The 14,892-nt window shown below is 39.5% G+C and overlaps 1 protein-coding gene across 2 annotated transcripts in view; it reads right to left on the bottom strand.

The window, feature by feature from the left end:
- Window positions 1-4,024: 4,024 nt before the first annotated feature.
- LOC109910619 (transmembrane protein 250) overlaps window positions 4,025-14,892 on the bottom strand; it is an 11,714-nt gene continuing 846 nt past the window's right edge. The window contains exons 2-3 of one of the 2 annotated variants that reach the window (XR_007265074.1): window positions 4,768-4,944; window positions 4,025-4,678 (exon numbers count right to left, since the gene is read on the bottom strand). Coding sequence is in view for 1 of the 2 variants with exons in the window: in XM_020509836.2 (XP_020365425.1) it covers window positions 4,099-4,518 (420 nt within the window). In the remaining variant the exon portion in view is untranslated. The remainder of the gene's footprint in view (window positions 4,679-4,767; window positions 4,945-14,892) is intronic. The other variant, XM_020509836.2, reaches the window with a different exon arrangement.

The following is a 14,892-nucleotide window of genomic DNA, read 5'->3' on the forward strand; positions in this document are numbered from 1 at the left end:
TAAACTTATTTTGTTCACAATTAATTGAATATTACCATCTGTGAAACTCTTGCATCGTGTTCACATTTATCAAACTTCAGGCAACATACATTTTTTTAAAGAATGCATTTAAGAAAATTGGTCTGAACCCTTAAGTTAACAAGTAATTACACCTGCTTTCTAAGTGGGAAGGGAGGCATAAGACAGATTAGCTTCAACCAGGAATACCCCCAATTAATATCATAGAAACCCCACTTATATAGAACTTCGAATGGTTAGACAACACTTATATAAAACTTCTAATGGTCAGATAAACTTGATCTTAATTATACATTTCACTATGTGCTCATTCAACCAGTAAAGTCATTACTGATCAGATGGACTACATGTTGGGAGATGTGAAATCAGACATAACCTATTGCTGCTCATCATTTTGGTTTATTTTAAACAATCCCCTGATATAGGTCAAGAAGGGAAATGTAAATACCAACAAAAACTGGAATTGCTGGTAATGCTCAGTAGGTCTGGCAGCTTCTGTGGAGAGAAATCAGCGTTAGCATTTCATGTCTGGTAACCCTTCATTGTAAATGTAAATAGCATACCTACATACATCAAATATTTCAAAGCAAGCTGCCTAAACTGTCGTAACATAATTCAGTATAGCTACAGCACCCAATTAAAAAGGACCTGGCAAAGCCACTGATTTCTACAAGTGTGATGTCAATTGCTGAATTTTCCAGAAGGCCTGGAGCCAGTGGACATGCTGGAGTCAGAGACAACATAGTTGGAGCTGGAGGAACACAGCAGGTCAGGCAGCTGATAAGGCATGGCATAGATATGGTGCACCAGATTTCATATGAATTCACACAAAGTCAAAATGAACCTTTTTATGCATTTTTGAAGATTATATATCTTAATACAACATTTCGATAGCGAATGGTGTGATGTGTCAGAGCTGTCACACCATTCTATCTTTCTGATTGTAAAATATAACATCTAATCATTTAAAAAGAAATAAAACCTTTCAGATTAAGATGTTCAGAGCTCACTCAATCCCAGGTATGAAACAGCTGAATGAACATGAAGCTGAAACTGAAATATTTTGGAACAAATTAGGGTCTCTCTATTAACAATTGTTTATTTCCTTCACGCTTACATGCTTAGAAATTCATTCAAGGTGGTCAGGATGTGGCAATGATGGCAAGACCATGTTTATTTTCATTCCGACAGAGTGTAGTGGTTGCCAACTTCTTACTGTTTTTACCCAAAACAAAAAGCTTGAACGGTTACTTCAAAAAAACAGTGTCAACCACTGAGTATGGTCTAGGGTCACCAGTATTCCAGAGCAGCTAACATAAGAACACACAGCACAGATGGAAGCCTTTCAGCCTGTCACACCAGTCATCACACGACACCAGATTATAGTCCAACAGGTTTACCTGAAATCAGAGACAACGCAGTTGGAGCTGGAGGAACACAGCAGGTCAGGCAGCAGAGGAGGAAAGTTGATGTTTCAGGTTGGGACCCTTCTTCAGAAAATTTTCTGAAGGATCCTTTGTCACTCCTGCCTACACCACCTAACGAAGAACCAGCACTCCAAAAACTTGTGATTTCAAATAAACGTGTTGGACTATAACCTGCCATTGTGTGACTTCTGACCTTGTCCACCTGAGTCCAACGCCAGCACCTCCACATCATATCATGCCAGTGCAAGCTCTCTGATTTATCCAATTAGTTCTACAGCCCAATATATTCACCGTAGCCCTACAAGGTTTTCCTTGTTAAGTATGTACCTAATTGCTTTTCAAATTTACTGTTAAATCTGCTGTGACAGCCCTTCAAGGCAGTGCATTCTCGATCATGACAACTCGTTCTGTAAATAAAATTTACCTCATTCTCATGGCAGGTTTTAATCCCAAAACGATATTAACAAACACGTTTTTCGTGGCACTGTAGCGTCCTGTCAATTATCTGATATTATTGAATTCTCTGTGGTGAAATTTCAAGGTGGCGAATCATGGCAATGTAGCCACTTTATCCATGGTATTTTTATCCTTTCTGCTGTTCATTATTTTAACAAACCCTCAAAGTTCCATTCTGATATTTCTGCCTTTGATTCCCTAACTTTGGCCCAGTGCAGGGCTCAAGGTGATGGCAGCAGGACCAGTTTTCAAGATGGCAGCAACTGCAAGGCAGCCTCTGAGGTCAGCATCGGTTAGCTGCGGCAGGCCTGAATCGGTACTCCTGGCAGATTGACGGGAGCCGTGGTTGTATCAGTGGCAATGTGGTAGGCCCAGTATGTTGCTCCTGATGGCACAGCAGTAGTGGCCCTAGAATGGGATTTCAGGAATGGACTGTGATGCTGGGGCATTAGTGGTCTTGGAACTCGTTGTGGAGACCCTCCACACACCCTTCCATGTCAAGCAGAGCACAAGAGGGAGGAAGAACTCTATTTTTAGTTACATTTTAGTTATACCTTAATATCTTCTGTAACTCAAAATGGCACCAGAGCCTGGTGACATATTACACTTTTCACTGTTTTTATTTGTTAAATACAAGTGACAATAAATTATTCAATTCAGTTGCTCCCATGCAATGCTCAATGTATAACGTAAGAAGGGTACCTCACTTTCCCCCTTAAAACACTGCATAGCAGTCTGCTTCAAACACAGTAGTCACTTAAAATAATTTCTGCTTTCCCAATTTCCCCTTCAGTTTCTGCTTTTCACATGTTTATCCATTCTATCATGGAAAAGTTTCACTCAGTGTTTATCTTCCCATGAAGGGTCACTGAATTTGAAATGCTAACTCTGTTTTTCTCTCTACAGATGCTGCTAGACTTGCTAAGTTTTTCCAGCATTTTCTGTTTTTGTTTGAGTTCCATCATCTGCAGTTCTTTGTTTTATCTTTCTATAGACTTTTTAGACTTTCCATAGCCTAACCAAGATAGCATATTTTTAAAACAATGTTTTCTATTATCACCTTGTTGTTGCACAGTTCCACAGGCAGCATGCAGTTTCCAGTTGCTCACCAAACTGGCGATTTTAACAAAAGCATGGAAAAGCAGACCTTTTGTTCATTCCCTATTCTGTCCTCACCCAACATGGAAAGGCAGCCTCACGCGCTGTATGGAGACAAGGCCCGGCACAGTCTGCTTGAAGGACAATAATGCTGAACTTTTTATTTCTTTATTTTTCTAATTTATTCCTAAGATTTTGTACCTAGGGACCTTGTACCTAAGATGGCATGAAGGAGTATAATGCAGAACATTTCCTTATTTTTCTAATTTATTCACAAGATCCTGTACCTCAGTACCTTTGTACCTAAGATGGTACCATAAGTGACGACCTTGTAAACTTTTCACTGCATTCATGTGAGTACATGATTCTAATTTCACACGTGCATATTTTCCAGGAAGAGGTAAACAATGGCTTTTTTCTCTTCCACTCTTTCCTAGCCATTGGTCATGAAGAGCAATTGTAAGAATCCCATTTGAGGCATAAAGATCAGGTAACTTCATACAATTCTAGATTTTGGGAATCATTGTAGTCTGTGTAGCTGAATTCCAGAGTAGCTGGATTCCAGAGTAGCTGGTTGGTTTATCAAATGAATCACACAGTGGCCTGAGACATACTGTTGGAGTGATGCACTGTTGGAGCTTTATCTTTTAAATGAAACATTAAAATAAGAAATTAATATTGCGTCTAATATAAAAGAGCCCATGGCACTATTTCAAAGAACTGGAGTTATCCTTGGTGTCTTGGTCATTTCTAGTCATTATCACATTGCTGTGGCCATTTGCTGTGTACAAATGGGCTGCCACATTTCCTACAGCTCAAAAAAGTACTTGATTGACTGGAAAGGTCTGATAAGTTAAGTGGTCATAAAGGACACTATAAATGCACATCTTTCTTTTATATATGTTAGTAGAAATAGATACCAAAAGCTAGCAGCATGGGGGTAAGGAGGAGAAAGGAATTGAGAGAGAGGGGACAATCCTTGATTTATATATTTTAAATTAATAAGTTAAAAAATCAAATAAATCTTTTTGCAGGATTGTAAACAATATATTTTACATCATAATGCTCATAACTTTTCTCTTTTCACATGCACACTTATTTACATATCAACAAATACCATAAAACACCAGCCCAGTCCTCCAACTAGCAGCATGGTCACATGGATCCCATAGATAAAGAGTTCATTGATTGTGTTGAAATCAACACGCCTGCGCCCCAGCAACAGGAGCACTATGGAGAGCTTGTACTGAAAGCGCAGAGAAACACGTATGGAGAAGTACTGGATGCAGAAGAGAATGGACAGTGCCACCCAGAGCATGGACGTAAAGAGACTACAGCTGAAATAGAGCAGGAAGCGGACAAAACCATACATCCAACGTGATTTCAAGTAAAGGTCGAAGTTGTTGTACTTGGTCCGGACAAGATGAGTGGTCCGTACAGGGCCACATGCCGAGTGCAAGCACGTAGTGTGGGGGCCATGGAAAGAACGCACCCGGCGGGGGATTGGGATTACAGGCATCAAGGCAGGTTGCTGCAATGTCCCCTCGTTGATTGGAGCCCCAGGAAAAGTGACTTTGCTAACAGAAAACAAATCATTGTCTGTTACTGGTCAGCAGCCTCCCACTGTTGGCTGTGTAACTGAAGTCTATGATCTGCCATGTCTCGACTGAAGACTATTCCTGCAAGAGAAAAGCAAAAGATCAAATCATAGGGAAAAAAAAGACATATAAATGAAGCATTCTTCAGTTTTACTGCAAGAATTTCCCACCATTCTCATTTAATGTTTCTTCCCTCCTGAAGATGCTGACTTGCATAATGGACAGGAGCAGCAGACCAGTCATCATGGGAACGTAGTGGCACAGTGATAATGTCACTGGACGAGTAGTCCAGAGCCCCAATGTTCTGGGGACATGCGTTCGAATCCTACCGAGGCAGCTACTGAAATCTGAATGCGGAATTTAAAAAAGTTAGTCTAGTAGCAACCATGTAACCACTGCTGACTGCAGTAAAAACCCATCTGTTTCACTATTGTCCTTTAGGAAAGGAAATCTGTCATCCTCACCTACATGGGAGTTCAGACCCACAGCAATGTGGTTGACTCTTATCTGCCCTCTGAGCAATTAGGGATGGGCAATAAATGCTGACCAAGCCTGTGACACCCGAATTTCATGAAGGAAAAAATAAAGGATATGCACAAGGGGGGAGTCCTTTGCATACTGTTGTATCAATCCCAGTCAAGACCGGACATTTCACATACACTTGCACCCCTCTGACATTATTCGTCAGCCTTGTAAAACTGAATCAGAACTAAGAGTCAGCAATTTAACAGGACAGAAATTAAACAAATTGGCACAAAATTAAGAATCCATCCACTTGCTCATTAGGGATCAACATAAGCACAGAGTGAAAGATTTGAGTTATTATTCACATTTAATGCTAAACCTACCCTTGACTGAGATTTTAATTCTCTCCATACTTGGTTCATCTGGTGCCCCAACAGTCCTCTTCTCTAACCTGTACAAGTCACTATGGTTATCTTATTACAGCTATGTTCATCAAAAAACAAATTAGAATAATTCTTTCTAATGAGCATATTTTTTAAAAGGGGTTTTGAAGGTGAATCTCCCTCTTTCAGGCTGTAATTTCTTAATAACAGATACCTATTTCATCCAATCACGATCTCTCTACATTGCACCAGCAGATTTATTTTTCTATAGCAATTGGTTTCATTCAAATGCTATTTTATGGATTTTTTGTGAGTTATACAGCTGACCTTTCTTATAAAAAAAACACATTTTGGAAAGACCTGTTAGGGGTAGAAAGGAGGAAAGAAGAATATCAGTCCATCAGTAATCCTGTAAATTTGAGTGTTTACTATTTCCTTCCATCTCTAATATTGCAATAATTTATAATGGGGCATATAATTTGGATATTACAGAAAGTTTTGTTAATTATTACTTTTAAATTCTGGTCCTTAGCTGTGCTAGGTTCGCAATTTCTGTTCTTGCTGTTCATTTCTGATAAATTCATTTTTAAAACAAGGGAGACATTTTAATGCAGGAGATTGCCAATGCAGCTCAGGTAGGTGAGAGGACAAGGGAAACCGAAAAGTAGAGATTGGAGTAGACAATAACATAGCACAAAGACACAGAGGCAAGCCACTCAGCCCAACCAATCCATTGCTGGCGTCCACTCAAGCCACCTCTCATCTTTCTTTATCTAAATTTATCAAAGCAACCAACTATTCCTGCTCCCTCATATGCTTGTCTAGATTCCCCTTCAATGCTTCCATACATTTCACTTCAATACTGTGGTAGCAACTTTTAAAGGATGACCCAGATTAGTAATCACTTACATCCACACAGCAGTTTTGAAACACAGCCAAGCATCCCAAATGCGGGAGGACAAAGCAGCCCGCTTGATTGGCATCTCAACCATAAACATTCACTCACTCCACCACTAACACTTGTAAATAGAAAACACTGCTGCTACCAAGATGCACTGCAGAAGTTCACCAAGGCTTCTTTCAAATTCACAGCACTGCCATCTAGAAGAACAAAAACAGCAAATGTATGGAAATAAAACCATCTGCAAATTCCTCTCTGAGCCACTTCTCATCCTACCTTGGAAATATACTGCTATTCCTTCAGTTTTGCTGGGTCAAAATTCTGGAACTCTGCCGAACAGCATTGTGGGTGTACCTACACCAAATGGATTACAGCAATTCAAGAAGGTAGCTCAACATATCCTTCTCAACAGCAACCATAGTTGGGCAACAATTGGTGGCCCACTCAGTGATGCCCATGTCTCATGAGTGAATAAAAAAATGCTGCAGAGTTACAGGAGGAGGAATTTGGTTGTGGGACAGGAATTAGGAGATGTTGGAGTTGCCCATGGCTGAAGAAAATTGTCAGTTCAGGTAGCAGTTTCCAGAGTCAGAATCATGGCCTTCATGCTTATGGCAACCAGATAAGATAATGAAGTTTCTCATAGAGATCTTAGTGGGAAAGAGAAAAATTGCTATTTGGTAAAGGGAATGTCAAATCTTATCATAATCAAAGGCTTTTTAACTATTACCATTACATATTATACATGTAGGCATACGGAAATTAAAAGTGCAACTAACTAACATCCTTTAGACAAAAGGCTGTAGATAGTATTTTACATGATAGTAAGTTATTATTTACTTGCATAGATCATTTTTATACACACTACCCATGTCAATAGTTTCCTCAGCATGAGGACATCCAGATCCTTCTGCATGGCGGCTAATACTGATATCATGGTATGCAAAGCAAATATATGATCATTAATCAGAGATGGCCTGACTTTTACCAGAGCAATATTGCAAAAAGCAGAAGAAAATCAGTACATTTTGGAACTGGATTTCTACAAGCAGAGACCGGAGATTCCAGAAATGGTAGCAAAAATGGAAGCATTTCAAGCAAAATCAGTCATCACTCACAAAGCATTCTCTTCAAAAAGGCAAGACAATGGCCCGTAAAAAAGTAGACCAAACGAAGTACAGTTCCCTGCTGTAAAAACAGAATCCTGCCTAGCAAAAAGCTGGCATGATGGTTCTGATGTGCATTTGCTTTTCTTTTAAAATTCCACAAGGGACAGATTTGCTTTTTAAATTGTGCCTTTTAAACACTGTAGAAGCTTCAGCTCAAGCACAGCATTATTTGATGTTTCTCAAGCTCTTCCCAGCACTGTGATGTTGCCAAGACACTACAACTGATCCCAATACTTAAGATTCTGCTTCCACCATCTTGGAAAGATGGGAATTGAAAGAAAAAAAAACATGGAAATATCAATTAACAGGTACACTGTTCAGCCTTTTAAAATGACAAAAAGACTTGTTATTACACAACAACAAAAGACCAGCTTTATTTATTGGCCCGTTTCATACATATCTTGCACTTGTGCAAAATTACCTTGGCTTCAGACAACAGTAAAAATTACAGTTGAGTGCAAATGTAGGGCAACCAAGATACAATTAAGCAGAATTGCAGAATTAAACACAATTGCAGAACTCTCTTCAGGTGATACTGTCTCACTGCTCAAGTTTCACAACAAATACAGCATACCAACTAATTTAACAATTCCCATGTTCATTCTCTCAACAGACACAATACCCTTAATGCGAACTCTAGAACAGGGAGACACTCATCACCATTTCCTTATTGTAAATAAAATGAACATGTTCCTGGAGAATGAAGGTGAAGGTTGTAAAAAGAAATAATAATACCACCAATGGCCAAAGTGTAAGATTTTAGTCAACACTCCTTCTGATTTGGACAGCATTTTTTCCTGATTGAGCCTCTCATGTTACTTTTGAATTTTACATTAACTTAAAACAAGTTTCAATGAAAGAAAGTGGAACATAGGTCAAATCTTTTGGGGTCACAATTTCAATACCAAGATCAAATGGAAGACCTGGCTCACCACCATATCAGAAAGGGCAATGTGCAGGCTCCTGATACTGGAGGGTCAGTAGGAGGCCTACCAGTACTTGCTAATGGAAGTAAACAGAGAGGGCGCCTTAAGTTGCAACTATGCAACTAGGTGGAGCAATGGCTTACAGAAGAGTCTCTCATGGTCCTGAGCTTTAATTCAGGCCAATGTGAAGGGATTAAAACATGTTCTGACTTGAAGGACCCTATATTGCAGAATCATGGGATTGTTACAGTGCAGAAGAAAGCATTTTGCCAGTCACGTTTGCACCAGTTCTCCATGAGTAACTCACCCGGTACCATTCCCTCCCCTTCTCCCTAATCCTGTATTTTCTTCCTTTTCAAATAAACATCAAATTCCCTTGTGAATGCCTTGATTGAATGGGAATCCACCAAGTTCTCAAACAGTACATTCCAGACCCTGACCACGCACTGCAGGAAGAAAGCTTTTCCTCTTATCTCTTTTGCCAATTGCTTTAAGTCTTTGCTGTCTTGTTTTTGATCCTTTCAGGAATGGAAAAGTTTCTCCCTTTCTACTCTGTCCGGATCCCTGCTCTGCCATTCAATTGGATCCTGATCATCTGCTTCAACCCCACTTCCCTGCATTATCTCTGATGTGGAGATGCTAAATGTTGGACTGGGGTGGACAAGGTCAGAAATCACTCAACACCAGGTTCTAGTCCAACAGGTTTATTTGAAAACACAAGATTTTGGAGCCTCACTCCTCTTTCAGATGTTAGAAGGAGTGAGGCTCCAAAATCTTGTGTTTTCAAATAAACCTGTTGGACTAGAACCTGGTGTTGAGTGATTTCGGACCCTGCAATATCTCTGCGTCCCTTCATATCAACAGTTCCCAGAAACCTATCACATTCTTTCTTGAACATGCCCAATGATTGACCTTCCACAGCCCTATTCGGGTGGGTGGCAAAAGCTATTGCCTGAATCACACATCACTTATGTAACCCACCACCCCTCACCAAGACCCGGCCCTGTATGTGCTCCTGCTAACCTACATTGCCTCTCCACTAACTCCCTGCTTACCCTGCCTCACCAAAACCACTACCACAACATCTCTGCACTCACCTGGTGCTGGGTTCCCAGGACTTAGAATCTGGGGACTACTTGTAATCCGAGAACTGTCTACTCTGTCCAGACCCCTCATAATTGTGAAAAACTTTATCAAATCTCCTCTTAGCTTTCTCTTCTCAATGGAAAAAAGACCTAAACTCTCCAGTCTATCTTCATAACTGAAGTTTCTCATCCCCAGTGTCATCCTCATGAACCTCTTCTGCACTTGCTACAATACATTCACATCCTATAAAATAAACAATGATTTACATGAAATTATTTAAGTTGGTTTGAGTCCACTTTTAAAAGCTGGATAAAGACCTGGAATAGACTGATTTTGTTTCATATCTAAGCTTGAGGCCATCCTCAGATGGTCTCACACCACCTTGTTGAAATCCAAACATGACTCTGGTGATTTATGCTACACTTTCCATTGAAACTTTTTCACAGCAATGTTACAGATACATATAAATGTAGCAATAAATGCATCAACATTACTGTCTTGAATATACATTCCACTGAATGTCTAATGACATCACTGTGACAGCCAATGAGTAGGAAGATGGGCGGGATTTATGGCTGGACCAACAGGAGGATCTATTTTAACAGAATAACCAGTCTACAGAGTCTACGTAAAGAACCTCAATAAACCACTGCAACAGAATTCATGGCCAGTCCTACAGAAACATCTCCAAGATAAGCAGGTGATGTCTCCAGCAGAGTACTATGAATGGAGTAAAGCTGCAATATTGTAATGTGACTGAATATGATTTTACTTATAGTACAGGGAGGGGTCTCGTGGCCCCCAAAAGAGGTAAATCTGCTTTCCTGCTCTTCTGATGCTGCCTGGCCTGCTGAGTTCCTCCAGCTCCACACTGTTATCCATCATCGGCAGTTCTTACTATCTCTTAAATCTTTATTTAAATCTTAAATTTGCTAGTCATAGGTAAGAGTTTTATGAACACAGTCCAGTTATAATAGGGTTTCACTTTTTGGATCTAATATTATAATGGACTTCAACTGTAATACAAACTATGTACTTAAAAAACAATCCCAGTCACAGAATGAGGGACAGGTGACTTATCCAATCATTTTGATGTTAGGCAGGAATAGCAGTGTTTGAGTAAGCAGCCTATTTACTTTTAATTTACATACAGTACCTCCTACAGTTTAAGGCACTGAAGTAGAACTAATTTCAAATGTGATTTCTTTTGCAAATACAATATTTGCATTTCAGTAGCAGAGGCCCTTATCTAGAAACGAGAGTTGTCTGTTGAATATATACTAATTTGACTACACTCTTCCTTCTTGATTTTTCACATTGCAATTGGAAGAGATTGGGCGAGAGCAGTAACAAGTAAAGACCTAAAGGCCATATCAGAAACAGCAATCATGTTGCATTCCAAATTGGAGACAGTAGCAAAGAATGACCAGAGGATCCATGATATTACTGAGGGTTACAAACCGACTCAGAACACCAGCAGGGAACTTCATGGACACGTCTTCCCACTCCTCAGTTGTTTCACCATTAACAATTCAAACTTGGGAGATTTCTGAAGTGAGAAGGAGATCCAACCCAAGTGGGCAGAAGATACAAAAGCTTAAATACATGTACTAACAGATTCAAGGACAGCTCCTTCCCCGCTGTTACCAGAATTCTGAATGGACCTCTCAATTTTTAAATTTAAATGTTGATCTCGCTGTTTGTGTGCCTTCTCTGCAGCGGTGACATTGTATTCTTTGCTCTGTTTTATTAGCCTGATGCACTTTGTATGGTTATGATCTGCCTGTACTGCACGCAAAACAGACCTTTTCACTGTACCTAGGTACATATGATAATAATAACCAAATTAAAAAACCTAGCTTCAACACTGAGCATTGTGTGTTGCCCTCTGACATGACTGAATTTAAGTGCATTTCAGAAATGGGTCAAGTCCCAATTGCTGCACACACTGCAGTATGGACATGAAAGTTACAATTTAACTGTATAAAAGACTGGCTTTCTGACTATCAGTTGTCAATTCTAAAATTAGATAATTTCCAAAATTAAAAGAGGTTATCTCCTCTTTCCTCTTGTACGAGTTAGCAACTTCTCTTCTGTTCTCTCCAGATGAAATAAAATTATAAAGAGACAGAGAAGAAAAAGAGCAGTTTGAAAATATGGTAATGGCAGAATTGTAGCTGTCGAAGAATACTGAATGCAATGTACCCAACAGGGAAGGCAACACATAACAAATAATGAGTACATTGTATTGCTTTAAAAACTTGAATAAAACTTTTGTTTTTGCAAATAGTGAAGAAAAGAGTAGAAAAACAATTCAAGAAAAGAGGGGAAAGAATTATTTGCCAGTAAATTACACAATAGATTCAGAAAAGCAATTTTAAGTTTGGTCCTTTTAATTCATTTTTTCAGGGTATCAACCTCTCTGGTCTCCTTGTTCTGGCACCCAATAATTTTTAACAACAACTTGTAAAGCACCCTGAATGCAGAAAATGTTCCGAGGAGTTTCATGTTACCAGATGACTGCCCCTACCTGAGTCAAGATGCCAGGATTCAAATCCCACCTGCTTCAGAGGCATGTAATGGCATCGCTGAACAGGTTGAGTCAAAACAAAAAGCCTTCAAAGCTCTTGCGGTGCAGTGGTAGTGTCACTGCCTCTGGACTAGGCGGTCTGGATTCAAGTCCCACCTGCTCCAGAGGCGTATAACATCTCTGAACAGGCTGATCAGAAAACACCTCTAAAGAGCTCCAGGTGGTCACGGCATAGTTGAAATGTTACTGGACCTGCAATCCAGAATGGTCATTGTTGTAGGGACTTGGGTTTGAAACCCACTGTGGTGAATAGTGAAATTTGAATTCAATAAAAAGTCCAAAGCACCCAAGAGGAGCTCTTGCGACACAGTGGTAACGTCTCTACCTTTGGTAGGGGTTGAAATTCCACCTGTCGCAGCTGTGTGTCTGAACAGTTTGATGAAAATATTTCAAAGCTAATCTTATTGGTCTCCCATCTATCAGTTTCCTAAAAAAAAACCTCAAATTCTAAACTGCAGTCTTGCTGACACCTTGTTGTTGGGCAAGAGAATGCTAAAAGTATGCAAAAACATTTGAATACACATGGTCAGCAAGTTAATAGCAAATTTGTTCCTGGAGGTGAGGGTGGAGGCACCACGGTAAAGCACAGAACTGGAAGTGAGAAAAAGCTATTTTTGCCCCAGAATTTTATTTTATTGTCTTTATGGCAACCATTTCTAAATAGCTTGAAGGAAATGTGAGTACTAAAGGCAAAGAAATGCACAGAGGGTATTCCAAATGTTAGAGGAAAATGCCAAAAAGGAAGGATTGGAAAATCTTATCCTAATTCTTCTATCCTAGAAGAATACTTTGGCATTAAGTGGGATGAAGAAATTACAACTGCACGCTTTGATGAAATGATATCTGGAATACTGTATCCAGTTTTGGTCTCCATATTTAAGGAAGGACACACCTGCACTGGAGGTACAGTGAAGGTTCACTAGATCAGTCACTGGGTTGAGGTGACTGTCCTACAAGAAAGGGCTCAATAAATTGCACCTATATTTTCTGGAGTTTAGAAGAATAAGAGGCAATTTAGTTGAAACGAACAAGACCCTGAAAGAGTTTGATAGCATGGCAGCAGAGAGATTGTTTCTGCTGGATAGGGAATCTCAAATACATGAGAAGGGGCTGATCAATTTGGAATGAGGTGATGAGAAATTTCTTCACTTCAATCTTTGGAAATCTCTAGCACAGAGGATTGCGGATGCTCCATCATTCATTTATTTAAGACTGCAATAGACAGATGTTTGGTGTCTCAGGGAATCAAGTGGAAAGGAACATGGAGTTGAAGCCCAAGATCAGTAGTAATGAACTATAGAGCAGGCCTGAGGGGCCAAATGATCTTTTCCTGCTTCCATTTCTTGTGTACATCTGAAAAACTACTTTCAGTCATGCAAGGTTAGCAGAAAGAGATTCAAGTTTAAAGACGTGATGAGTAAATTTAAGACCAACGTCTTTTAGCTAAAAAGATGACCAGATTTCAGAAAAGACTTGCATCAAGACTGCTCACTACTCCAGGAATAACTTGGGGAAATATCTTTATCAGGTACTGTTCTTTCATCCTACTTAGCATTGTATCCTAGAGGTTTTCTTATGAAAGATGAAGTCCAGCTTAATCCATTTTTCCTCACAGAACACCTTTTCAACACAAGGATGTTCCTTTATGTCACAGTGCAGGGTTGTTTACTCTTCAAAAAATTTGCTTATTTAAAAAAAACCTTCAAATAATAAACTAATTTCTTCATATTCCTTCTTTTTTTAATAAAAGAGAACATTATCAATACTCCTGGTTTGATAAACAATCTCCACACACGTACAACACATGCCATTAAGGCACAAAACCAAAACACAAATGGCACACAAATATCCTTTGGAAATATTTGAGGGAAGAAAAACCCACTCATGTCTCTCTCAACAACTTGAACCTGTAAAAAATAATGTTCAAGATTGAGAGAGCAGGATAAATAATTCACTTTCAATAACCAGAAGTTCAAAGTATTAGTGCCAGATCTGGCTCACTGGGTAACATCGTCACTTAGAGTCTGTCAGTCAGAGGGCAAGACTGACTCCAAAAGCTTATAGAAGTTTATAAAACAATGAGAGCTACAGATAGAATTAATGGTAGTTGTTTTTTCCCTAGAATAAGGGATTTCAAGACTAGGGGACACATTTATAAGGTGAGAGGAAGGAGATTTAAAAGAAAAGACATGGGGGCAAATTTTTTTTAACACAGAGGTTCAAGTGTGGAATGAACTTCTTGAGGAAATGGTGGGTGCAATTACAGTTACAACATTTAAAAGACATTTGTATAAGTACATAAATAGGAAAGGATTGGAGGGATATGGGCCAGAAGCAGGCAGGTGGGACTAGTTTAGTTTGGGAGTATGTTCAGCATGGACTGGTTGGACGGTAGGGACTGTTTCTATGTTGTATGACTCTATGGCACATTACACTGCAGTATTGAGGGATTGCGACCTTTCAGGTAATCAGACTGATGGTGTGGCTGAGAGGGAGAACATATTTCAAATGAAGGGGGAAAAGAGATGGAATTAAATGTGATTAAACATCACCTTATTTACAACCGGAGAGGGAAGAGATGGAATTAAATGCTGCTAAACATCACCTTATTTTCCAATGAGAAGGGAAGACATGGAATCAAATGCTATTAAAACATTAGAGATAGTAGGAACTGCAGATGCTGGAGAATCTGAGATAACAAGGTGTAGAGCTGGATGAACACAGCAGGCCAAGCAGCATCAGAGGAGCAGGAAGGGCCTAGACCCTTCTTCAGAA

Source organism: Rhincodon typus, chromosome 28 (genome assembly GCF_021869965.1).
Source record: "Rhincodon typus isolate 14 chromosome 28, sRhiTyp1.1, whole genome shotgun sequence".
Lineage (NCBI taxonomy): Eukaryota > Metazoa > Chordata > Chondrichthyes > Orectolobiformes > Rhincodontidae > Rhincodon > Rhincodon typus.